The following is a 24,338-nucleotide window of genomic DNA, read 5'->3' as shown; positions in this document are numbered from 1 at the left end:
TTTTTTTTTTTTTTTTTTTTTTTCAGTTTGGAAGGTTAGTTATTTTGTTACTGAATAACTTTTAATTTTGCCTACCAAATTTGACATTTGCAAAGTAATATTTAGTTATTATCGTTGATAAATAATTATGCAGGATCAAAAGTCCCGAAACTGGTGGCTGTGTTTGGGATCTAACCATTCATTGCTTGGTTACTGGCCAGCTGAAATTGTTGCAAATCTAGCTTATGCAACAGAGGTGCAATGGGGAGGCGAGATCGTGAACTCGCAAAGTTTTGGTCGACACACCGCAACGGAAAGGGAATTTGGTCATTTTCCGGATGAAGGTTTCGGCAGAGTTAGCTACCGCAGATGCTTCAAGGGGATCCAAATTTGTTGGGGACTCCTCCACTGCACCAAGAATCTTTAAATTCTGAACTGTGAAATAACGATGGAAAAAGGTGAATGTATCAACTTTGGGCAAAAGTGGAACTGTTTTACCATATATAATACTTTTCTTTTACGTTAGTGGAAACACAAAAACTTTAAAAAGGTAATGAACTTACAAGAATGAAATTTTGATTATTTGATGAGAATATTAATATAGCTTTACTTATATATTGCTTATGTTTTGCTTATAGTTTGCTTATGTTTTACCTTATAAATTTTAACGCATGTAATTTTAAGTTGACACACAAAACTTGAAAATTGAGCTTATACGATAAATTTTGATTACTTGATGAGAGTTTTAAATAAGCTCACCAGTTGGACTCGATCCCTTATACATTTTGTTTACTTAGTTACTTGTCCAATAAATGAATAATCTTCGCTTATTGTCCTATACAAACTCGGTGAAATTTTCAAATACTATAAATGTATTACGGTATTAGCCATTATGCCTTTTAATCACAACATTACACCAAATGTACGTAACCAAAACAATCAATTTCAAACAGGAATTCAGGGAAAAAAACGAAAAAAAGGAAGAAAAAGAATAAGATAGGGCTGATGCGACGAAGAAGACATAAAATAGTCTTTCACACAACCAAAAAACAATAATGTTTTCCGAAATTTGTAACGTTCTTCATCATGTTGAATGCACAGACTATAAATAGAAATATTCATTCTTTTCATAATTTCATAACGTATCCAAAATAGAAACCCGCGGATACTCTTTTTGCAGTAATTTGGTAGAGTTTCATTTTACGTGAAAACCAAACAATACATTATTATAAAACAAGAAAATAAATTTGTATACATTATTATAAAATTAAAAACTTAAATTTTTTATAAACCCAAACCGATATATAATCTCATTCTGATTGTAAAATCTAAACTTTAACATTTCATTTGTAAACCCAAACTCACATATAATTTCTAACTAATTGTAAAATCTAAACTCTAACCATCTTATTTGTAAACTCAAACCGACAAATAATTTCGTTGTAATTGTAATATCTAAACCCTAACTATCTCATTTGTAAACCCAAACCGACAAATAATTTTGTTGTAATTGTAAAATCTAAACTCTAACCATCTCATTTGTAAACTCAAACCGACATATAATTTTGTTCTGATTGTAAAATCTAAATCCTAACTATCTCATTTGTAAATCCAAACCGACATATAATTTCATTCTAATTAGAAAATCTAAACACTAACCTTCTCATTTGTAAACCAAAACCGACATATAATTTTGTTCTAATTATAAAATCTAAATCCTAACCACTTCATTTGTAAATTCAAAACGATATATAATTTCATTTTAGTTGTAAAATCCAAACTCTAATCACCTTATTTGTAAACTCAAACCGACACATAATTTTATTCTAATTGTAAAATCTAAACCAAGCCAATATTTAATTTTCCTTAATCAAAAGTATACAGAATTTGTTTCATCTTTTTGCATTTTAATTTAATATTGATTTATCTTTTTAATAAAATAAGATATATAAATAAAATAAGATATAGAAGATTCACCCTAAGTATTTTTAGTGAAAACCGTTATTGATTTCCATTAACTGAATAGGTTTCATTGGCAAATACTAACTTTTGCAAAATAGTACTACTGTTAAACATAGTGAACCTACGTACGTAGGTTATACTAGACATTCAGATATTATAGGCTTGGTATTGGTTCAGTACTTTTGGTTTTTGGTTATATTTAGATTGTTGGTTCTGTTTTGGTTTGGTTAAATTTCTTTTGATTTGGTTTTGGATCCGAAACCAATCTTGATCCTAAATATTTTTAGGTATATTTTCGTTTAGGTTCTGATTGATAAAAAGGATATTTTCAAATATTTTAGGAGTTTTCGGATGTTTTCAGATATTTTTGGATACTTTTAATTCGGTTATTCAAGTATTTTTTTAGTGTTTTGGATATTCTTGGATTTTTAATTTAGTTAACCGGATATTTTTGGTTTTTCAGATTTTTCAGATATCTATTCGGTTTTCGGTATGGTATAATTTGTTTTCGGTTCTTTAATTTAGTATATATTTTTTAGTACGTCAATTTTGGTTAGGTGTCTGTGCTTTTCGCTTATATTTGGTTCACTTTCACGGTCATCCGGATCGGATTTTTTGTCCATGACTATTTTGGTTATCATTCTAAAATTTAGGTTACATGTAAAAAAAAAAATATCTAGAATATATTTAGTCCATGGTATAACATGTGTACTTTTGTTTGCATGTCTAAACTAGGGTGTATTAATTTTAGATTAAATTGAGTTTAAACGAGGTTTTATATGATTTTGATGATTTAGTGAAGTTGATATGATTTATTATAAAATGCTTTTAAATCCCACATATAAAACTATGAGATTAAGATTTTTATAATTTTAACCAATCTAATTTAAATCTTCTCAGCTCCTTTAAAATCATTAAAAACAAAATTTCATGGGCAATTCTCATAAATACCACTAAAATGAGTTTTTTTATTTAAATATCACTTTTAGTTTTTTTTTTCTAGAAATACCACCAAAATGTTTTTTCCAAAAATACCACAAAATTGAACTAAAAATTTATACTAAAAACTAATCCCTAAATCCTTAACACTAAACTCTACCCCTAAAAACTATACCCTAAATCTAAATTTGTCAACCCAAACCTAAAATAAAAATCCTACCCAATGAAAAACTAAGTTTTTGTGTTTGTGGTATTTTTGGAAAAAAAAAATTGTGGTATTTTTTTTAAGAATAACTAAGTGTGGTATTTTGGAAAAAAAAAACTTAAATTGTGGTATTTTGAAACTTAACTAAACTAAACCAGCTATATACCCTCTAATAATCATAGAATAAATCAAATGAAACCATCACACGATATGCATTTTTGTAAGATTCACTGAGTGATGATGTTGGTCTGCTTATCACAACCAGGTCAAATCATACACCAAACGATGAACAAGTTGCCCATAAATCATATCCATATCGAAAAAAAAAGACATCATGATATGTCCATTTTTTTTATTGTATTGGTAAGACAAACGTTAATCTTACTCATTTAAAATAGTTTACATAGCCTTTATATATGAGCGTCACTGCGAAATTATAAATATAAAGATATCAATCACAAATAGTAAAACGATACATAGGCAAATAGTGAATATATTAATTTTTAAAGATTTACCATCAAACTATATATATAGATATATGTCTTTGGTTTTGCATGGAACAACTCCCTCTTAACCTTAAGCAATAATTGTGAACGATTTACAAAAATAAGTGAACTGAGAAAACTATAGAATCGCAAGTAAGACGAACGGAGAATTACAATGTTTAAAAAAAAAAAAAATGAGAAAAGCTTCGAAGCATAAACTCATAAAAGAAGGAATTTAGAAGTAATTCACATCTAATAAATAAATAAATTCTCTTAGTATGGAACCCAATCATATGAATTTTATTGTAAACAAAACTTATTGGTCATATTTTGGCTATATGGTTTCATCATGTTGATCATATCTAGTAACTAGTTTCTTTTAATTAAATGTATATGACTAATATAGTAATAAATTGGTTTGTTTTTAGTTGTAATACATATATTTCGAGTAAGATATTATGTAAAAAAATTACGTTAAAAATGATAATCCGTGACTAGTTTCAAATATGAGAAAAATATCATTGATCGAAACATTCAAAACTTTATGATCGATGTAAATAGTGTTGCCTCTTGATAGTACACATAAAAGTACTACACAAGAAGAAGAAGAAGAAGAAGAAGAAGAAGAAAAAAGGACATCAAATGAATATTACGTTAGATTGATGTTGTCTTTGTCGAGAGGAAGGATATAAAAATGATGACCCCTACACCCACAAATGGGGTCCCACTTCAATATCATCGTTTTGTTGCGTCGAAATTTGGTATGATTCTTTGAACTTTTGACAACTTTGGACATTACCTGATGGGATGATGAGATGATAAATAATGGATAATGGGTCGATGCCCCCATTTCGCTTTCTTTGCAGCTGTCTTTGGGACCATCACGCTTACACTTTTATCACTTTCTCTTGTCTCTCTCTCTGTAACACTCATCAAACCTCATTGGTTTGGCTCAAAACTTAAGCTATGAATGGTGAAATGTGGTTTATGGACGGTTCTGATCATTGTACCGACGATCAGAACATAAAGTGAAAGAAGACTATTATTATTTATAAGACAAGGCCAAGCTACAAGGACATACCAAAGAAAAAGAAAAAACAAGAGAAGGTGATAAAAGGGGCAAAAGAACAAAAAAAAACAAACAAAGAAGATCACAACGAGGTAAAAGAAATATTTACAAAGCAGTTAAAAAAAGAAAATCAAGCAAAACCCCTTTTCATCACCTTGTCGCTTGTCATAAGCCAAACCTTCCAAAAGTAAACTATTTTTTTTACTACCACAGAACTGAAGAAGAAGCCTTCAGTATCATACTCCATACTGTAGATCGTGTCTCGTTTAACTTTCTCTCTCTCGAGTTTTTTTTACTTTCTACTATATGATTTCTCAAAACTGGCATGAAGTGCCAAGTCTCTGTCTCTTACTCAACGTTGCGGTTTTGCGTTTCGCGAAAGCCGGTCCAAGTAACTCTTGGAACCTCTCCAAGAACAGAGCCCACTCGTCTTCTTTCATGTCTGCTACTTTCACGAAGCTTGCACTCATTGGAAGCTGTTCGTTTGCGCTTTTGTGACCAGACGATGTGTTCTCGGATCTGCCTCTGGTTAAGGGTTTTGGGTGTTTCCGTGCTGTGTCGCTAAGATGTGTGTTCTTCATTGAAGTGGAAAGCTTTGAAAGAGATGGAGCTTTGTCACGAAAAGCAGCTGAACTAAAAAAACTGTCTTTCATAATGATCATAGGGACAGCATTTTCAGTTTTGTCCTCTTCTTCTTCTTCATCTTCTTCTTCTTCCTTAATGCTTTCTTCAAGCTTCCCGAGCGAAGAACGTCCGTTTGAAAAGGGGTTTTTGGTAAAGTAGTCATCCGTTAGTTGTATCTTGGAAGCGTAGACTGATTCTAAATCATCACAGTCTAGATCAAACTGAAACTCTGCTTCTCCTACTACATCTGACCTTGGAGATAAAACATCTCGTTCAATGACTGATCTCTTGGCTTCAATACACACAACCTCGAGTTCACTCGGCTCCTCTTCTCCTGGTCGGAATTCCCGAGTCATCATCTCGCCAATCTCGGCAAGACACATACCATAAGCAGCAGCTTCTTTAAGGAAAATAGTACAGAGAACAAGAACCCTAAGACACGCCTCTCTAATCATTGGAAGTTCTCTTCTAAGCATGTCACAATCCTTCAATGGATCAAGACTCTGTATGTACTCAAGCTCTACATCAGAGAAAGGTAACGATGCCTGTGGCCAATGAATCCACTCAAAATAAGGATCCTCTAGGGTTTCTGGCAAGCATAGGCCATGGTCTATTGGAATAAGCTCTACGTGACCAAACATTCCGTCTCCATCGAGCTTCTTCACCAAAAGATTCCCACCATGACGGTCTGTGTTGAAGATCCTTATGTCCAAAATACCAATGCGGTGCACAGAAGCTACAGGGAAGCTTGAAGTGCCATGATCGCTTGCATCGAAATCATGAGCCACAAACTTCTGGAAAGAAGCAATCTTACTAACCAGCTTCTTCTCCCGAGGCTTGTTCCCCTTCACCCCATCGTTGACATTGAATACAGAATGAGTTATCTTCACAAGAGCAGTGGGAGGGACATTAGCAAAGCGGCCATAATCAAGAAGATAAGCTGCAACTTCTCTAAACCCGGTTTCCCCCACTCGTACGGAAGACTTCAAGCCAGGTTGCCCAAGGGCTTTCCCAACAAAGCCTTTAGGATTGTTAGGTGCAAATGGCTCTTCATCAGTCGGCTTAACAATCGCAACACTCTCACCTCTTTTGTTCCTAAAATAGTATGCACCTCCAAGCCCGCTATGAACAGGAAGCGGTTCAACACCCATCTTCATCGCCTTAACAATGTCCTTCACCATATGTTTGACAATGGAAAAGCAATCCGAGTGGCCAAGTATCTCAATCGGACCACTTCGATCTTTCTGTTGCAGATCCTTCCCAGTAGGTGAAAGACAAGGAGTAGAAGAGCTTCTATGCATAAAGTTACGTTTCAGCAGAAGCGGAGAATCATTCCTCACAGCACTCAGATCATTCGTAAGCACCATATCTCCATAAGTCAAAGAGCTTTCCTCAGTAGGGAAATTAAGAGCAATCTGAAGCCTCCTCTTGACAGTATGAACATTATCACTACGATCCAACTCCATCCCCAAAACACAACCAGTTTCAGTCTGCACAAAAACCCTCCTCCCGGAGGATTGCCTCTGAAGATGCTGATGCTTATGATGCTGCTTCCCATCCATACTAGTCGCCCCACTAAGAGGGGTCTTAAACACTGCCACAGCCATTTGAGTCTGAACAGGACTGTCTAAGTTCCTCGACATGAAACGAAAGAAGAAACCAAAAAAGGCCTTCTCTTTTGGTGGTGAACAGCAGAAGCAGTAGCCGAAGAAGAGAGACCTTCTAGAGCAGTGCCTATGTCTGAAACCAACACGAGCCGGATAAAGCAGATACCTAAACCGATCATGAAACGAAAGAGAACCACACAAAAACAGAGCTTCTTCTATAAAAAACAGATATATAAAGGAGCCAGCTTTGAGAATGAATTTGATCCAAAATCACTACATCAGGTAAGCCATGGTTGAAGAAATCTGCAAAAAACAAACAAGATCACACAACATCACTAATCTAGGCAGATCTATCAAATATAACTTATCATTCTCAACATCTCTTAATCTTATCCACCAATTTAAGATCTTGAACAAATCAAATCAATGAGCTTTTTTCAAGAAAAGCGAAAACTCACCGGGAAAAAAGGGCAAGATCTGATACAAAAAAAAAAAATCAAAACGCAGGCGAAACAATTCGTACGGATTCAATCCAAAGACATCAGCATCATCATCGTCATCGTCGTCTTCAAAAAAACGCACATGGATGAGAGGAGAATCTAAAAGAAGAAGAAGAAGAGGGGTTCAATGGAGGCAAGGAATCAAAAGGAAAAAAGAAAGTGAGTGAAGGAAGCAGTAGTCGGATCCCTAGCCGCCTCTTTCTCAGAGTGTGTGTTGTCTCCTTCGTTGATTCACCTCTCTCGAACTCAAAGGAACGCTTTTTAACTCACTCTGATCTGAGAGTCTCTCTCTCCTCTGGTTAAATCTCTTAACCATGGTTTAGAGTAATTTTTTTATTTGGATAAAATTATTTAATTTCTATCCTTACGAGTTATGACACGTCATCGTATTATTTTGATTTTTTATTCTTATTACTACTGAAAAAAAAAAACATTTTGTTTAAGTTTGTTTTCTTTCGTTTATTTTTTTTGCCACTAGTTATGATTTTGGTTGTTGTAGTAGTTTTTACTCTCTTTTTATATATATATCATGAGAAGCAAATATATCTATTTTAAAACTTCTATTAATTTACACTTTACCTCTTCTTTTTATATATTTTATGTTTGTTGGCAAGATTTTCATAAAACCCATTTTTTAGTCTTATTTTTTTTCTTTTTTCCTCCCATTTTATATCAAAATGAAAAAAAAAAAAAAAAACTCTCTCCAGATTCATATATTTATAGAAATTTTCTTCAATTTTTATTTTTACTTTATGAGCAACGATTTCTCACTATATTATATTTTAAATTGTGTAGTTTTAGAAAATAAATAAACATTACTTGGAATATAATTATTACACATACTTCAAGGGTACAAAATAATGAGAAATATCTTAATTTATATAATTATGATAATTTATATCTTAATTCATGATGTTCCCTTGATATTTTTTTTTTATGAATCACTACGGAAAAGACGTGCGATCTCACCAATAAAGAGTTGAAAAATTAAAATATCTCATTTTAGCATCAATATATATAAATAAATAAATAAACACATTAAAACTTGTAACATTAAAGGGAAAAATATAACGAAGTAAATAGAGTCATAAATTGGCAGGTAAAATAGTTAAAAAAAAAAAACTATAAAAAGAAACTTTTATCATCGTCCCCATCTTTGGAAGTGTCTAGAACAGGTCAAGAGAGCCGTTCGATTATAGATTCTTATGGAATCCTTGATCGTCCGATATGGGACTGGTACGTGGCAATGGATGAGAATGCCGACGTGGTTTTTAATAACATCTAGTTATGACATGGACGTACGAAATTGGGCCTTATAACTTAAAAGCCCATATTAATATGAAGTTAAAATTAGCTAGTATAACTTACCAAAATAGATAAAGTGTAACTTACCATACACTTTTAACTTTTAAGTTATACTATAGCTAGTAAATAAATTTTCTCTTAACATATACTTTTTAAGTATAACTTAATTCACATAAAAGTTTTTTTTTAGGTTCATTTAAGATAATACATTGATAAATTGAAGAATTAAACAATGAACAAAAAAAATTAACTCAAATACTTAATTAAAAAGTCTGCAAAAACAATACCAATTTAATTATGAAGTCCATTAGGTGTAATCGAATGAATAAAGCGACTACGATGCCACTTTTAAGTCCACATGAGCAATAGTGAATCATAATATATAATGAGATTAAACCACTTTGGACATTATAAAGATCTTGTCTCCATGATGCAAAATTCAGCTTTGAACACTTTTGGTTATTATAATGCTTTTAATTTAATAAAATAATAAAGAGAGATTAAGCATAAATTATATTGCATGATCCATATCCATGTGCAGTAGTGTCTTCCCATTAACTCAACTATAGCACAATAATTAAAAATAAGTATTTTTCCTTTTCACAAATTAGTCTTTTGAGTCTCCAATCTTCAATATTGCAAATGTAAAATGTTACAGAATCCTATCAAAATTTTTGGCATATCAATAAGCTTCACAAGCAAAACATAATTCACTAATCTAAAATTTGATTAAGAAAGCTCACAGAGAAAACCATATGATTGTTACCAGTAGTCACCACAAGAACACTTGCCATCCTGGAAATGATGGTAACGGATCGGATCTCTTATAACGATACTGCGGTTTTCAAGCTTCGATACGAGCTTGCAGAACACATGACAGTCCCCACATATCCTCAGATTCTTTCTGATCCTAATGACTTTCTCACTAGGTAATGTCATCAAGCCAAAGACCAGAGCCAGTTTCTCACTGTGATGTCTAAGAGAATCTTCCATCTGTTCTCCTTCAAGATCTTGTAGCACAAAGTTTGTTTCAGAAACATAACCAATACCAATGAGTATATGGATCAATTGATTCAGCTCCCTCTTGACTTGAATTATCTGTGGGTGAGAATCATCTCCAATGATAAAAGCATGAATCTTTTTGTTTACTTCAACCCAGCTACATCCAGGTTCTTTCTTGATTCCTTTGTCTCTCATGCGTGTCCGGATTTCTTCAACACTATCCCATTTCTGAGAGTTTGCATATATGTTAGACAACACTGTGTAAGTTCCTGCATCCTCAGGATCGAGTTCAATGACCTTTTTAGCTGCATACTCAGCCAGCACCATGTTTCCTTCAACCCTACAAGCACCAAGTAGAGTTCTCCATGTAACAGCATCTGGCTCACACTCCATTTCATTTAACAGCTTCACTGCATCGTCGAGCTTTCCAGCTTTTCCTAACAGATCAATCATGCAGCCGTAATGTTCCCTCACTGGATCAATCCCATAAAGTTTCTTCATTGATCTGAAGTAATACCAACCATCTTCAAGAAGTCCCGCGTGGCTGCAAGCAAAGAGAACTCCAACAATCGTAACATAGTTTGGCTTCGTCCCAGAAGATTTCATGGATTCAAACAACTTCAATGCCTCCTGGCTATAACCATTCTGTGCCAACCCTGAAATCATAGTGCTCCAAGTAATCACATCTCTCTCCTTCATCTGGCTGAACACACGTCGAGCATCCTCCAAGCTCCCACATTTGCAATACATGTCCACTAGTGCGTTGTTGAGTATCAAGTCTTGGTCATATTTCACGATATGAACATGAGCTTGCATGCCAAGCTCTAAAAGAGCCAAACCAATACAAGCCCTCAATACACTAGTCAATGTAGCCTGCTCCGCAATGAAACCAGCTCTCTTCATCCTCTTAAAAAGTTCCAAAGCTACATCACTTTTACTATTCTGAGCAAACCCACCAATGATCGAATTCCAAATAATGGCATCACCAGTAACCATTTCATCGAAAACCGAAAGAGCATCCTCAGGCTCACCCAGTTTAGCAAACACATCAATCAAAGCACTCCTAACGTAAACATCAGACTCCAAACCCTCCTTGATAATCCCACAATGAAGCATTCTTACATCAAACATCCCGTTGCAAGCTCTCAACACAGAAGAATAAGTATACACATTAGGCCTCACACCATCTCTCAACATCAAAACCAAAAGCTCTAACGCCTTTTGATGAAGCTTGAACTTAGAATAAGCAGAGATCATTGTAGTCCAAGAAATAACATTCCTTTGACGCATTTGATCGAACAGTTGGTGAGCATCATTCAAAAGATTGAACTTTACATACATATTGATCAGAACATTAACCAGAAATATCATTGGTTGATTACCATTGAAGTATAAATGACGACAAATGAGATTCCCTTCATGAACAGCTCTATGAGATAAACAACACTTGATAAGCTCAGAATAAGTTGCAGAGTCTGCCCAAAGACCATGCCTTTGTAACGAATCCATTACTTTCAGAGCTCTGGGAAGGTCCCTCTGGTAACAGAGTCTGGTAAATTCGTTAACAAGAAGAACTTGATCGGTGGTGGAGCTGTAAGAACAACGTAAAGTGAGAACTGGTCCAAGGAGTTTGAGCTTTGCCGTTACTGACTTCATTGTCTCCACTCCACCATAAACTATCCAAGCAACTCCGGGAGCCTCAAAACAAACTTGGACATTTGATTTTCCGGTTTACTTCGAATCTGGTTTTGGAATTTTGGTAAACCGAATTTATACCGTGGGATGATGTCAGAAGACTGAAATGAGATTTAACAAAGCTACTAAATTCAAGTTTGGTAAAACAGAGACGAGAAGAAGTATCTATGACTATGATGTTCCAAATAGTTTAAATTGAACGAACATATATGTTTCCAACATCACACCAGATAGTCAGATACAAAATACTCTCTCTAAATGGCCAAGTTCAAACTAATAGAGAGACATAATGTTTGGGAAGAAATTATTTAAACAGCTTCTGGTTGACCAAATGGGTTAGCGATTTCTTCAGTGCCATCGGTTGGTGAGACGAGCATGACCGCTGTTCCACGGCAAACCTAAAAAACCCGACAAAACATACCACGGTGATTCAGAATCTAAACTACGAAACTCTATTACTATCAACAAGATGCCAGAATGTAACCAGAAGCATTATATTGGAATTACACTTATTAGCACTGAAAAAAGAAGGTAAAGGAGTCATACAATTAAACCAAGGCGTCTTGTCTGGTCGGTAGTCTTCAAAGGATCATCGTGGTCTGAATCAAACATAAGACGAAGGGTCATAATATAGAATCCATAAAAAATATGATCCCACTCCTAGTTTTAACATAGCTAAGAGAATGTTATTATCCCATTCATATCACAGCATAACACGATTAAGCAATCAAACAACCTCTCTTCCAGTTCCCACCTATCTAATCAAAATTTATGTTTCTACCAATTGCATCATGGAGATATTTGTACGCAGCAGAGTAATGGAATCAAATGAGGTACAGAGATTCTCGTATTTGTTGGCAGGTTCCACTAGCAATAGATACACATGGATCCAGATGATGTAAACTAACTCATTTCATGCTATGCAATGATCATAAATAAAGAAAGCAAAATAACATCCTAACAAGATTGATGCAGCAGATATAGCTGTGAAGAACAGTAGTTGATACCTCTAACGAATTCTACTGCTTCATCAAGAACAAGATTGAGCAATTGATCGTAGCCTTTAAGAGTTCCAGTGACTGAAAAAGAAAACACATTTGCAACCATCAATCAAATCTCAAGAGAAACATAGTGAAAAAAAAAAAAGAAACACATCTTTGCATAACCCATAAGAACTCCATCTTACCTTGTCTACCACCAGTAAGCTTAACTTGCACACCCTTATCAACAAACTTAGCCAAATCCAAAACCGTTTCTTTCCTTCCAGACTGCATAAAACAAACTCTGAACTAAGCCTCTTGTGATCTAACTAAGAATGAACTCGAATCATAAAACACTGATCCTACTAAACATCATTAAAATTTACCATGTTAGAGCAGAGTCTTCAACAAAAACTCCCTAAAAATCTGCAAAGAAACAAAAAAAAACGAACTTCACAGTAAGTATGAATGCAGGACAAATAAGAAGCAAACTCAGATTTTTAGGGTTTTTGCTATACAATTTAAAACTAGGGTTTTGCAAAATCGGAATCGAAAAGTTTCAAAATTGAAGTAATCGAAATCCAAATTGGAAGAAACCAAGAAAGGGAAGAAAACAAAAGTTCAGAAATCAAGAAAACTATAATCATAGAACCCAAAATCAATGGAACGGAGCTTCACAAAACCGAACTAAGATTTGACTAATCATATATACAAACGGATGAAGAAACCTCACCGGAAAAGCAAAGATCTGACAACTCAGAAATCTCGCAGATTCAAACAAGAGTCAAAATAATAATCCTGTGATTGATTTGATCCCAAGAGTCGCCGCCTCTCTCTCTCTGTCTTTAGTGACGCTTCTATATAAAAAAACTCCACCGATCGCGTTGAGAACGGACTCCGGTTCAATTCTCTAACCAATGGTTTGAGTCAATTGAATCCTAAACCGATTGATAAATTGAAAAGAACTAAACCGAATATCAAAATTCAAACTTAACCGTTTTATTATAACAGTTTTTATTACATATCTCGCATAAATAATACATTTTTTTTTTCTTGCTACATTACTCTTAATTGTTTAGGGCAGTATCAAATGTGTATGTATACTTAAGGTTTTGGAGGCGTTATAGCTTCTTTAACCTCCTTCGCTCTATCTCCAACGTACTTAGCTGTTTTCTTGCTCACATCCGTCGCTATATCTATGGCTTCACCTGCTTTCTCAACGAAGAAGTCTTTGGCTTTCTCCGATAAAGAAGCAGTTTCTTTCTTCGTCTCTTTGCCTTTTGCCGTCACAAAATCCGAAACAAACTGAGCAATTTCAGCCACTTCGTCGATTGCTTCACTAGCTTTCTCAGCCATATAGTACTTTGCTCTCTCTATATGATCATTAACCTCTTGTCCTTTCTGAGCTGACAGATGTCCCACTTCGCTTCCTTTCTCCTTCACGTACTCGGAAACTTTATGTCTTTTTGTTTTGTGTATGTGTGTATGTGTGTGACAATTTAACAAATGAGATTAAAATTGGGTTAGATTTTTAGATAAAGCTAGCTATATCAGTATATATCTATATTATATATTATATGCAATATATATTGTGTTAACATATTCTTCAGTTACTTATGTCATAGGAAAATTGTATACTCGTTGAAAAATGCTTGCGGGTCAACCTCTTTTATTCATCCCCTATTAATTAACCAATCAAAATACAACAAAACGTCGTGTCATATCATATTTATAAAATAAATCAAAATTAAATAAAAAGACAAAACAGATTTAGGAAACAAATTATGTAGATTTTTTAATAAGGAAATTATGTCGGTTTGGTTCATAAAGGAATGATTAGAGTGTAGTTTTTATAATTAAACAAAATTATATGTCGGTTTGGGTTTACAAAATAGTGATTTGTTTTAAATTTTACAATTAAACGAAATTATATGTCGGTTTGGGTTTACAAAATAGTTGTTAGGGTTTAGATTTTATAATTAAACAAAATTCTGTCGGTTTGGGTTTACAAAAAAGTGGTTAGTGTTTAGGGTTTAGACTTTATAATTAAACAAAATTATATGTCGGTTTGGGTTTATAAAAGAGTGGTTAGGGTTTAGGGCTTAGATTTTACAATCAAAAAAATTTATATGTCCGTTTGGATTTATAAAAGAGTTGTTAGGGTTTAGATTTTACAATTAAACAAAATTGTATTTCAATTTGGATTTATAAAAGAGTGGTTAGGAATTAAATTACACAATTAAATAAAATATATCTCGATTTGGATTTATAAAAATAGAATTTGGATTTAGATGTTATAATTAAAAACTATAATATAATGTTTATAATTAAAATTGAATTATAAACAGATTTTGTTTCTTTAATTAATAATTTGTTTCCTCAATTAAAAGGGGGTGAATAAGAGCGGTTCATCCCTAAGAATGAACCCAAAAATTGTCCTTTACTCATTAATGTTTCAATTTCATTGAAACCATATTTAATGTGTTATAAATTTATACCCCACAAAAAATCTAAAGAGGATGAAATTTCCAAAATGAATCGTTTTCTCTATTTCTAAACAATTAACAAAACAAAATGACAAATTCAAAATTCAAAAAAACAAAAATCTATATCATAATGTATATCAAATTTCAACTCTAATATATCTTTTCATAGTATTAGAAAAATCAGTATTCACCACATGATATCATCGTCTACGATTTGTTCATGTCGTATAAATATAGTAGTTTTGGTTTTCACTTAGCCGATCTCAAAGTAACTCCAAACAATTTAAATAGACGACTTACGAGGCCTCATCGAGCCATTTGGGGTCGATCTTTGAGTTTCCATCGCCTTTGACGGCTGTCGGGATCCACGACTTCTTCCGCTGAGGTGCAATTATCAAATTCTTGCGGCCAACTCTCATATCTAAACCACTATGGACGCCGCTTCTCTTGCCTCCGCTGATCAAGAACGAAGAACCTAAACCAGTAAGAGCAGCTCCGGAGATCGATATCGCCATGAGATTATCTTGTCTTTCCTCTCTAGCTCTTAGAGGTAAAAAAAATGTGTTTTGGGAACAAGAAGAATCAAAGGGAAGAGTTTTATTTTTTTAGAGGGACAAAATGAGAATCTTGTATACGGAACCTCAAAAGCTGACGTGCATTAGTTTCTATCCAATCAGAATCAGTGACATTCCTTAGTTAGTTCTTAGTTCGTCCAATGTTACCTTAAAAAAGAAACACGTCGGACAACAACTTAAAAACAGAAGTATTAAAGTTAACATGCTTGCACGAAACGAATACAATGTTTATGATCAGCATGTGAAAAAAGTATGTAGAAAACATAAGTCCTTCAAGTGTATTGTCACAAACGTACGGGTATACGAAACTGACATGTTGAATAAGCATTAATAACCGTGTGACTTAACATTAAGATTAACGTACGTGCTTGCAAGAATAAACATAATATTTAAGAACTCAACTAAGATTGTAAGCGTTGAGAGAGTGAGTTTAATCATTTTTTTTTTGTTATAAAATTTAAACTAGTACAAGAAAATAGATGGGGGTGAAAGCATGGTGTTTATAAGGTCGATCGAATGTTTGGGGGAGAGTGGAAAGATATATGCATGAGAAATATAACATGTCGGTCACATGTTACCCATAGTAAACTCGTATCCCATGTTATTCCTAACTCATATCCTTCTTTTTTTCCTTTCTAACTCATCGTATTGTCCTCTAATCGTTTAAAAAAAAAAAGGTAAAATAATAAACAAAACAGAGAATGGTGTTTTAGCCATTGGAAGGTTGGAAGTTTAAGACAGAAGGGAAACGGAAGTGCGTACATGCCGGTCGCGTGTTTCTCTATGCATGGTTAGAGCATCTCCATTGGTTGCATTTAAGCAAAGTTGCTAAAAACATTAATTTTGAATAAAAGTGAATAAAAGTGAAGTTAACAAACTTATTAAAAAACTTTCTATTTTTATGGTTCATTTGTAGTATCTAAAAATGTGGTCCTTAATTTAAATTTGTTATTTTGGAAATTATTATAGTATAATAAATTTTGTTATATATTTTTAATATTGTATATATTTAAAAACTTGAAAATGAATATATTTCATAATTTTGTATATATTTAAAAACTTGTAGATATACTTTTGTTGTCATTGATCTTCGGATGTGGTTACTACTCTTTAATTGTTTCAACTCTTTATTTGTTTTTACTATCCTATAACGTGAACATGCTTCTTCAACAATGGAAGAATCTGTTTCCATGGATTAGGTACAAAGAAGCTTGTAAGAAACCAACAAAGTACATTTTAGGCTAATCTCATCAAAGACTAAATGTTGAATTCTTGGTGTAAGTGTAACCGAGAAAATAACCTGGTCTTGGAAGTAGAACATGTTAAACCATCAAAGACTAAATGTTGAATTCCGATTACTAAGAATATGGAGCATCTGTATGAAGGCAACTGAAATGTGCAAATATGCAGTATTTCCGAACCTGTAGAAAGGAGTAAACATAAACTTAAGAGACAATTTAGACATCAGGTATGACAAGTGTAACTGTAAACGCTAAGAGTATAGTATGTACCTTGAAAACCTGAATAAGAAGGAAGGCCACAAAATCCAGAAAATCCCATATGGATAATTGTCAACGTTAGATGAAGTGGAAAATTGAAGTATTTTGGAGATAGAACCCACTGCATAAACAACAAACGGCTATAGTCACTAACAAAGACTATGAATGAGTACTGCCAAACACTAAGGTTTCATTTCATATACACACAGAATTAGATTCAAACCTCAACTGTACATTCTACTTTCAGAGATACAACCTATAGCATGTAAAAACAAAATCCAACAGCTACACATGCACATCCTATATGAAGATCTGCATAAACGCTATGCTAAAGAGAGTAAAGTAGGCTCAGCAAAAATCACCTTGTTGTATAGTAGGAATCCAGAAGAGAGTATACGACATTGATAGGTGCAAAGGCTGGAGATCAACATAAAATCTTCCAACATTGATACAAAACTCCCAGATATCTTTGAGGTGAGCTTTATACCCTAGCTTTTGCTCTTTCCTTTGCTTTCACTGAATCCTTGTCCCATTTTGGTCGATCTTGAATGTCTATTATCCCGCTGCACTAAACAAATATTTGATCTTAAAAGTAGCCATTGTTTAATCATCTATAGAAGTTCATGTTGTTTCCTAATTCTGCAGCTGGAGCCAGCTTTTGAAGAAGAATTTGCAGAGGGTGAGCTGAGAGATGATCAGGTTGAAAGGCAGCGTTTTGATGAAACTGAGTCCAAGCAGGAATGCAGTGGCAATTCAACACCTGAGCGACGACGAAGATCTACCAGGTTTGCGAATTTGGGATTGTTCTCTCATATTCTAATTTTGTTAACATCAATTCGCAATTAACAATTCCCAATCGACTAAACAATTTCCAATTCCCAATTAGCAATTCCTAATCTTAACCAAACAGATCAAAACAAAAGAGTAAACAAACAGTAGAGAGATCACTTTCAAAGATCTATTTTTTTTTCAAATCAAACGTTGATTGACAAGAGAGAAGTGTAGAAATTGGATCATACCTCGTTAAGATCGATTAGACTCCTGCTTGGGTTTCCCGAATAGTCGATTCATGATAGTGCTCAATTTCACCGAAACCCAATTCGCCAAGAACACAGGCCACTAAAAATTTCAGATTTGGGCACCATACTGATATATACAAGCCAAAAATCTTCCTAAATCAAGCCAAAAAATTCAGATATTGATCTAGATGGATGTATGATGAGTTTCTTCCTCCATCCAGATGAAACTCTTCTTCGATGACGAAAAGAGAAAAGACGACAGAGATAAACAAAAAAAGAAAAACACCGCTTTTTTTTTTGTTCCTAAACTTTTACTCAAAAGGCTGACACGTGTTAGCTAAGCACCGTTTGTTTCTAAATTGTCTAAGCTAAAGATTGATTGTTAGTTAATTAAGATTTTTGATTTATTTTTTTAGCTTTTTAAGCTAACAACTTTGCTTAAATGCAACCAATGGAAATAGATGCTCTTAGCTAAATCTAAAAATGGACTATATATGGATGTTGCACTAAAAGAAAAATGATTATATATAAATTAAATACATTTAATTTCATCGTATAAATTGGATAAAATTTAGGGTTTCTTAGTTTTTTAGTATTTTTTTAAAACTTAATTAGAATTATAGTCACTTTACTATTTACAATTAGAAAAAAACATTCTGTTTTGCACTGTTACACTAATAGAATGAATTGTGTAATAGAGTTTTGAGTGTGTTGTGTAAATTACCAAAAAGGATTTTTGTGTTTCTCTCTCCCATCTATCTCTCGTTTCTCTTTCCATGGGATCTCTGCATTTTCATTCTCTCTCACCATCTATCTCTTTTTCTCTCTTATTAAATCTCTCTCTCTCCATCTATCTCTCTCTTTTTTTCTCTCTCTCCTAGAACATCCGACAATGATTCTAGATTTATATTCTGATAATTCAGATTATTATCTATTTCAGTTTAAACTTGATAGAAGCCGATCATTGAAGCAGACTAAGATCTCAACTTATTTGCCAATTTTCTAGGGATTTTATTTTCATAATAGTGATTATAATCTATGAATAAAAACTAGAAACTTGAAAGGAACAAAAAAAATTACAATTAGCAGCGTTAGGTTTCTTGTGGGGAAGAAGAAGTCAAATCAAAATTACAAATTTACCCCTTTGATTTAATTAAAAGGGATAAAAAGGAGGTAATGTTGTTTGAACCCAAGTGGATGGAGAACAAACCAAGCCACATTTACCACTATGCTATAATACTTTTCATATATTATTAACGACTATGACTTTATATAACTTATTTACGGATAGAAAATCATGAATTTATTCTTTAACGCTTAGTTCCCGGTTTAATGTAATGAGAAATAAGATGCATAATCATAATTAAGATAATTTGTAACAAAGTTTAATTAACTATTTTATCTTTTGTCTAGTAATTTTTGTGTACGGTTTAAACTGTTCAGCATGTTGGATAGATTTACACATTCCAGCAATATTTGTGTACGGTTTAAACCATCCAGCATGTTGGATAGATTCACACCTTCCAGCAATATTTGTGTACGGTTTAAACCATCCAGCATGGTGGATAGAATCACACCTTCCAGCAATATTTGTGTACGGTTTAAACCTTCCAGCATATTGAATATATTCAAGTCTTCCAACAATATTGGTGTACGTTTTAAACCATCCAGCAATTTGGATAGATTCAAACTATCCAACAGTATTTGTGTACGGTTTAAACAATCCAGTATTTTGGATAGAATCAAACCGTCCAGTAGTATTTGTATACGATTTAAGATCATCAAACTACATATTAGTAAATAATATATTTCTATAACGGCGGATTTTAATCATACACATTTTTGGTTGGACGAATATGTCTATTTTCATATTTTGCCAATTGCAAATAGTAAACGTACTATTTTTCAAAATATGTTTTAAAAACGTATGTATTTTTCAATTATCTCTGAAATTTATTGGTTTGGATTGTTTTACTGCAATAATTTGATTTTTTATTTATTTATTTATATAGTTTTCGATTTGTTGGATTTGTATAGTAACCATTTAATATATTTATTGAATCATATATTGATTAACAAAAAAAAAAAGACTTCAGATTAAAGTATGTTAGATGAGTTTTTGTTGGTGTTGAATATCCTAAACAAGACCTCATCTCATACCATGAAATCCCGAGGAAAGTTGAAGAAGGCCCATATTTGGCGTCGTCTATAAAAAAAAGATACATATGTGTGTAACTTTCTAACTCCAAAGTGCAAAGTCAGATATGGCAAGTGATGAACAGTCCAAATCCTACTGAGTAAACAAAGGGTTACTAGGAGGATTACAACCGTTTGTTTTCCACTCGGGTTTAAAATTGATTATATATATACATGTGTTATAAAAAAATGAAAAAAATATTTAATTTTACAATATATGTGTTATAAATCTATTTCTGAGTTTCTCGAAGGATCCTTAACCAGGCAAACCAACCGGTAATGCCGATGGAAAGACTAAGGGTGATATTAAGAACGTTAGCTGTGACGGAAAAAGAATTATTATGTAAATCTGCAAGAATCCCAGCTTTACACGAATTGCAATCGAAGCATAATGTATCTGCAGAATTGTTCCATCTCTTGCAATCATCTTCAAAATTGTTATAATATCTTGAAACTGTCCAAATATTTGGTTTTTCGTATTTCAATCCACATGAAAGTGGTGGTTTGCAGCAACCCGACTGTTAAAAAAAAAAAATAATAATAATTAGAATGATACAAACCGGAATCAAAATTAAACCACTTCATACTAGATTCGGTTAATGTGACTTAGGTTTAATAATTCTTTCTAAACCAAAATTGTATTTATCATATATATAGCGTACTTGTATCAATTTATAGCTTACGTTCTTACGTACCTGTATAGGAGTTAGATTCATCTGATAAAACTCAGAAGCTGATATGTTTTGGTTTAACTTGTTACAAACATGGTCCTTAACAAGACATCTCCTAGTACGATACCAGTCATCGTCTTTGATGACCAACCTACGAACCCATCCTGAGTAATCCTCGAACCTATACTCACCGATCGCGGTCCCAGGAAACAACCTAGAACCGGTCTCCTTATTTAGAAAAGTGAAGAAGGCGGCTTTCGCCACGATCACAAACATCCACAAGAAGAAGATAAAGAAGTGGATTCGGAAGAGACAATCGGATTTTAAGTAAGCTGCGTAGAATCCAGAGAGGGACATGACGAGCAATGAGAAGCTTATGAAGATTCCGGGAGTTGTGACGGACCGGTTACACTCATCGGTCCTGTAATGCAATATTATGACGGTAACAAACCAGAACACCGCTGTGACGAGGAAGATTGCGTTTGAGATCAAGAAAATGGTATTGCATGGGAATGAGATCTTCTTGAAACACGATAATGAAGAAGGTTTCTCATTGTTTAATTGTTCTTCACTATCTTTAGCCATTATTGTGTTATAATGCCGAAAACTTTGTCAAAGAGAAAAAGTGGTCAAAACTATTAAGAAGCTATAATGAAGAAGGAACAAAGAGTTCGATGCTGACCTGTTGCAAAAGATAAGTTTAGGGTTTGTAGCTTGTAATTTAAGGAAACACACATGAAACCAGAAGACATAAAAACTAAAAATAAAAAGCTTGCCTGTGTTTTTTTATTTGTTGTTACTTGTTAGTTTGTTGTTGACCCGGTTCGGTAAAATATTCCTTAACTAAAAATATGTTTTTTTGACCAAAATATTAGTCGTTGACATAAGAAAAAAAAGCGGTTGAAATAGAACTAATTCTGTAAAATTGTAAACTACAGCTTGATTAGTTTTGTTGATTATAAAAATCAAAACCAATACAACCACCATGTTACAGTGCGTGAAACGAAGAGCAAATAAGCTCAAACCCCAAACCAGAGTTTTAGTGTTTTGCTCCATCATTGTCGGCCATTAAGATTAATTAAAACTATATAATAAAAAATAACAACACGAACATGTTCCGTTAATTACAATAATATCGCCAAAACTTGTTTCCTCAGTGCTCCCAAAGAAACTAAACTACGTTACTACTATAACCAATTAACCAATAACCATCCAAACAAAATATTAATTAATCTAGCTAAAACCTTTTTATTAGTTATTTTGAAACAATATAATGTTTTCATGGACTTAGAGGTAAAGACTTGTTGTGAACTGGCCGTCTTCTTCTAAACGTACGATAATCCATCGATAGATATTTCGATAGAGCCTTCTTCTCTTCTTCTTCTTCTTCACTTAATACTTTCTTCTCTTCATCCTTAGATTTTCCTGTGAAATAATAAAAAGATGAACTAGATTTAATACAAATCATCTCATCATAGAATCCTAGAGAGGTTTCGAATCTTTTCGTTTAATTTTACTTGCAACTAAAAACAAAATTCTAAGATAAAAATAGACATTGATAAACTTTTTCTTCTGACATAGTCAAATATTCACATGGTTGACTACAGAAGTGTGCTTAAGATATTAGATATGTCAGTTTGCTAATTACCTATTTCTAAATAAATGTCTAAATAACTTATATACTATTTAACAAAAACGATCATTTCCAAATGATTGATTTACCTGATGAGGTGACTCGAAGTTGTTCGCTTGAACCTTCATGAACTGTTGATGTCATCACCTATTCATTTGCAAAGGACAAAATTTGATTAGAAACTTGGAGTCTTGAGGAGATAAAATACATATACACGTGCATGTACACTAATCTCTTACATTGTCATGTTCACTAGAGATGATCATTAGCTTCCGCGACACCGTTTTAATAATGGTCTCTTCCCTTAAACCTGTAATGTTGTTACTAAAGTCAGTTAATTCAATCGGTTAGAAAAAACATAGTAAAACTACGCAAGACTTCGTCTAAAGAAAAACTCCTTCTAAATTTTCATAGACTTGATATTCAAAACTTTGTGGTTTTAAGAAATAGAAAGAAACAACTTAATCACCTTGGCTAGGAGATGAGTAGAGAGGGTTGATTTGTAGAGATGAAGTTGGAGTTAGAAGCAATAAAATGGCTAGTGCACAAAGCAAGAAGGTGACTTTAATTAGCTTCATATTCTTCAAAGTGATTTTAGATGTGATAAGCTTTTTTGTGCTATCTTTCTTCTTCTTCTCTTCTTTTATATCAACCAAAAGGAACTAACACACATATATTGTATCTATCTGTCTATATATAATATATTAATGTGTCTTGTGAGATAGAGAGTGCACGAAACACAAAAGTGAGAGTTTCAAAAAAAGGTTGAAGATACTGTTTATTAAAAAATATATATAAAAGATTTGATCATGTCAAGGTTTAAAAAGGGGTTCACGCCATTGAGGCTCGTTCTCGGGGTTGTTTACTTGTTTGTATTGGGACAAACACAAGTTTGGCATCACACTTCATCAAACCCAATTTGTCGAGTCTTCGCCTTTCTGTCTTTTTTTGTCCCTATCTATTATATCCCACGTTCTTTGTATACTATTTTCCATCACCTTTTCGTGAAAAATATTCCTTTATATTACCATCTTATACAAGATATATGTATAAAGAGAAAGATATAGACCCAACACTGAATCATCTTTTAGAAGTTGGAAACCCTTCACCATTCATGTAAATTAACTTGATGTATATATAGTTTTAGACAATCGATGTATATATGTTGAATCTCATGATGATCACAATCAATTGAGATGCTAGATATCAAATAATACTTGTATAAGTTGATTATGTTAAGTGCATGCACAATTATGATCCTAAAGATTAGTATGTTTATCTATGTATTTTCGATAACGTACGTGTTTATTTCTTGAAATAGTTGATGTCTTTTTCTTTATATAGATTTATTTTTTCAAAGATTTAAGTTCAAGTTATATTGACATATGGTTTATATAATAATTTATGCGTGCTTCTCTTTACGAGTAGGTAAGAACAAACAAAGTTGTTGAGATTATCACATCATATGTGCCTAAACCTTTTGCTCGTTTTCTCTTATCTTTTCTCTCACTTTTTGGACATTCACACGCCTAAGTTACTTGCTTAAAACTGCTACGTACCCAAATAGGTGAAGATGAGAACATCACTTTTAGTATAGTTTGTTACAAAACACATTTGCTAATGGCATCATTGAACATTGATCTTATCACGTCCAAAACTTTCCCAACTCCAATATAGTCAACTAACCAAAAAAACGTGTGTGGCCCAATGGTTTGTGCAAGTGAATTATATGGTTATGACTTATGACTATTTCTTGACATAGTAGATATATTATTAAATCTAAATATAAAAGAAAAACTTAATTAATTCATCATAGTATATAAGTAAAAATAGTAACAGCAGCGAGACAACGGTCTTGAAATCGCTGAGAGTCAAGACACATGTCTTGGAACATGGAAAAGAGGTTG

At 33.2% G+C, this 24,338-nt stretch overlaps 6 protein-coding genes and 1 long non-coding RNA gene across 9 annotated transcripts; all 7 read right to left on the bottom strand.

Moving 5' to 3' along the window:
* LOC104779709 (phosphatidylinositol 4-kinase gamma 7) lies at window positions 4,595-7,649 on the bottom strand. The gene is made up of 2 exons (XM_010504107.2): window positions 7,329-7,649; window positions 4,595-7,173 (listed from the first exon to the last, which is right to left on the bottom strand). The coding sequence occupies exon 2, from the start codon at window positions 6,904-6,906 to the stop codon at window positions 4,954-4,956; it is 1,953 nt and encodes a 650-aa protein (XP_010502409.1). The 5' UTR covers window positions 6,907-7,173; window positions 7,329-7,649; the 3' UTR covers window positions 4,595-4,953.
* Window positions 9,256-11,464, bottom strand: LOC104779708 (pentatricopeptide repeat-containing protein At2g03880, mitochondrial-like). The gene has a single exon (XM_010504106.1). The coding sequence runs from the start codon at window positions 11,331-11,333 to the stop codon at window positions 9,438-9,440; it is 1,896 nt and encodes a 631-aa protein (XP_010502408.1). The 5' UTR covers window positions 11,334-11,464; the 3' UTR covers window positions 9,256-9,437.
* Window positions 11,545-13,207, bottom strand: LOC104779707 (sm-like protein LSM7). The gene is made up of 6 exons (XM_010504105.2): window positions 13,086-13,207; window positions 12,739-12,778; window positions 12,559-12,640; window positions 12,380-12,451; window positions 11,919-11,971; window positions 11,545-11,770 (listed from the first exon to the last, which is right to left on the bottom strand). The coding sequence occupies exons 2-6, from the start codon at window positions 12,739-12,741 to the stop codon at window positions 11,681-11,683; spliced, it is 300 nt and encodes a 99-aa protein (XP_010502407.1). The 5' UTR covers window positions 12,742-12,778; window positions 13,086-13,207; the 3' UTR covers window positions 11,545-11,680.
* LOC104779706 (protein COLD-REGULATED 15B, chloroplastic-like) lies at window positions 13,330-15,543 on the bottom strand. The gene is made up of 2 exons (XM_010504104.2): window positions 15,139-15,543; window positions 13,330-13,814 (listed from the first exon to the last, which is right to left on the bottom strand). The coding sequence occupies exons 1-2, from the start codon at window positions 15,351-15,353 to the stop codon at window positions 13,457-13,459; spliced, it is 573 nt and encodes a 190-aa protein (XP_010502406.1). The 5' UTR covers window positions 15,354-15,543; the 3' UTR covers window positions 13,330-13,456.
* Window positions 16,562-18,292, bottom strand: LOC104779705. 3 transcript variants are annotated; one of them, XR_766524.2, is made up of 4 exons: window positions 17,932-18,292; window positions 17,275-17,809; window positions 16,925-17,033; window positions 16,562-16,834 (listed from the first exon to the last, which is right to left on the bottom strand). It is a non-coding gene; the product is annotated as an uncharacterized LOC104779705 (long non-coding RNA). The 3 variants fall into 3 exon arrangements; XR_766525.2 differs by having other exon boundaries at window positions 17,275-17,804; XR_002037649.1 differs by having other exon boundaries at window positions 17,275-17,475; window positions 17,932-18,277.
* LOC104779704 (tetraspanin-13-like) lies at window positions 20,358-21,383 on the bottom strand. The gene is made up of 2 exons (XM_010504103.1): window positions 20,823-21,383; window positions 20,358-20,645 (listed from the first exon to the last, which is right to left on the bottom strand). Exons 1-2 carry the CDS (start codon window positions 21,381-21,383, stop codon window positions 20,358-20,360), a joined length of 849 nt encoding a protein of 282 aa, XP_010502405.1.
* Window positions 21,774-23,187, bottom strand: LOC104779703 (probable root meristem growth factor 8). The gene is made up of 4 exons (XM_010504102.2): window positions 22,901-23,187; window positions 22,671-22,741; window positions 22,521-22,578; window positions 21,774-22,223 (listed from the first exon to the last, which is right to left on the bottom strand). Exons 1-4 carry the CDS (start codon window positions 23,007-23,009, stop codon window positions 22,078-22,080), a joined length of 384 nt encoding a protein of 127 aa, XP_010502404.1. The 5' UTR covers window positions 23,010-23,187; the 3' UTR covers window positions 21,774-22,077.

Source organism: Camelina sativa, chromosome 4, assembly GCF_000633955.1.
Source record: "Camelina sativa cultivar DH55 chromosome 4, Cs, whole genome shotgun sequence".
In the NCBI taxonomy this organism is placed as follows: Eukaryota; Viridiplantae; Streptophyta; class Magnoliopsida; order Brassicales; family Brassicaceae; genus Camelina; species Camelina sativa.
Note: the sequence above shows the minus strand (reverse complement) of the source record. Positions and strands in the feature narration are given on the sequence as shown.

What these genes read in the sequence shown, in the direction of transcription:
- LOC104779709 (XM_010504107.2), bottom strand. Translation starts at nt 6,906, where the DNA reads ATGTCGAGGAACTTAGACAGTCCTGTTCAGACTCAAATGGCTGTGGCA.
- LOC104779708 (XM_010504106.1), bottom strand. Translation starts at nt 11,333, where the DNA reads ATGAAGTCAGTAACGGCAAAGCTCAAACTCCTTGGACCAGTTCTCACT.
- LOC104779707 (XM_010504105.2), bottom strand. An exon ending in GCTTACTGGTGGTAGACAAG is followed by an intron (nt 12,452 to 12,558) that starts GTAAGATGGAGT and finishes TTTCTTTTTCAG; the next exon opens with TCACTGGAACTCTTAAAGGC. An exon ending in AGCAGTAGAATTCGTTAGAG is followed by an intron (nt 11,972 to 12,379) that starts GTATCAACTACT and finishes TGTTTGATTCAG; the next exon opens with ACCACGATGATCCTTTGAAG.
- LOC104779706 (XM_010504104.2), bottom strand. Translation starts at nt 15,353, where the DNA reads ATGGCGATATCGATCTCCGGAGCTGCTCTTACTGGTTTAGGTTCTTCG. An exon ending in AAATGGCTCGATGAGGCCTC is followed by an intron (nt 13,815 to 15,138) that starts GTAAGTCGTCTA and finishes CAAAACAAAAAG; the next exon opens with ACATAAAGTTTCCGAGTACG.
- LOC104779704 (XM_010504103.1), bottom strand. Translation starts at nt 21,383, where the DNA reads ATGGCTAAAGATAGTGAAGAACAATTAAACAATGAGAAACCTTCTTCA. An exon ending in TGAATCTAACTCCTATACAG is followed by an intron (nt 20,646 to 20,822) that starts GTACGTAAGAAC and finishes TTTTTTTAACAG; the next exon opens with TCGGGTTGCTGCAAACCACC.
- LOC104779703 (XM_010504102.2), bottom strand. Translation starts at nt 23,009, where the DNA reads ATGAAGCTAATTAAAGTCACCTTCTTGCTTTGTGCACTAGCCATTTTA. An exon ending in CTACTCATCTCCTAGCCAAG is followed by an intron (nt 22,742 to 22,900) that starts GTGATTAAGTTG and finishes ACAACATTACAG; the next exon opens with GTTTAAGGGAAGAGACCATT. An exon ending in ACTTCGAGTCACCTCATCAG is followed by an intron (nt 22,224 to 22,520) that starts GTAAATCAATCA and finishes ATTATTTCACAG; the next exon opens with GAAAATCTAAGGATGAAGAG.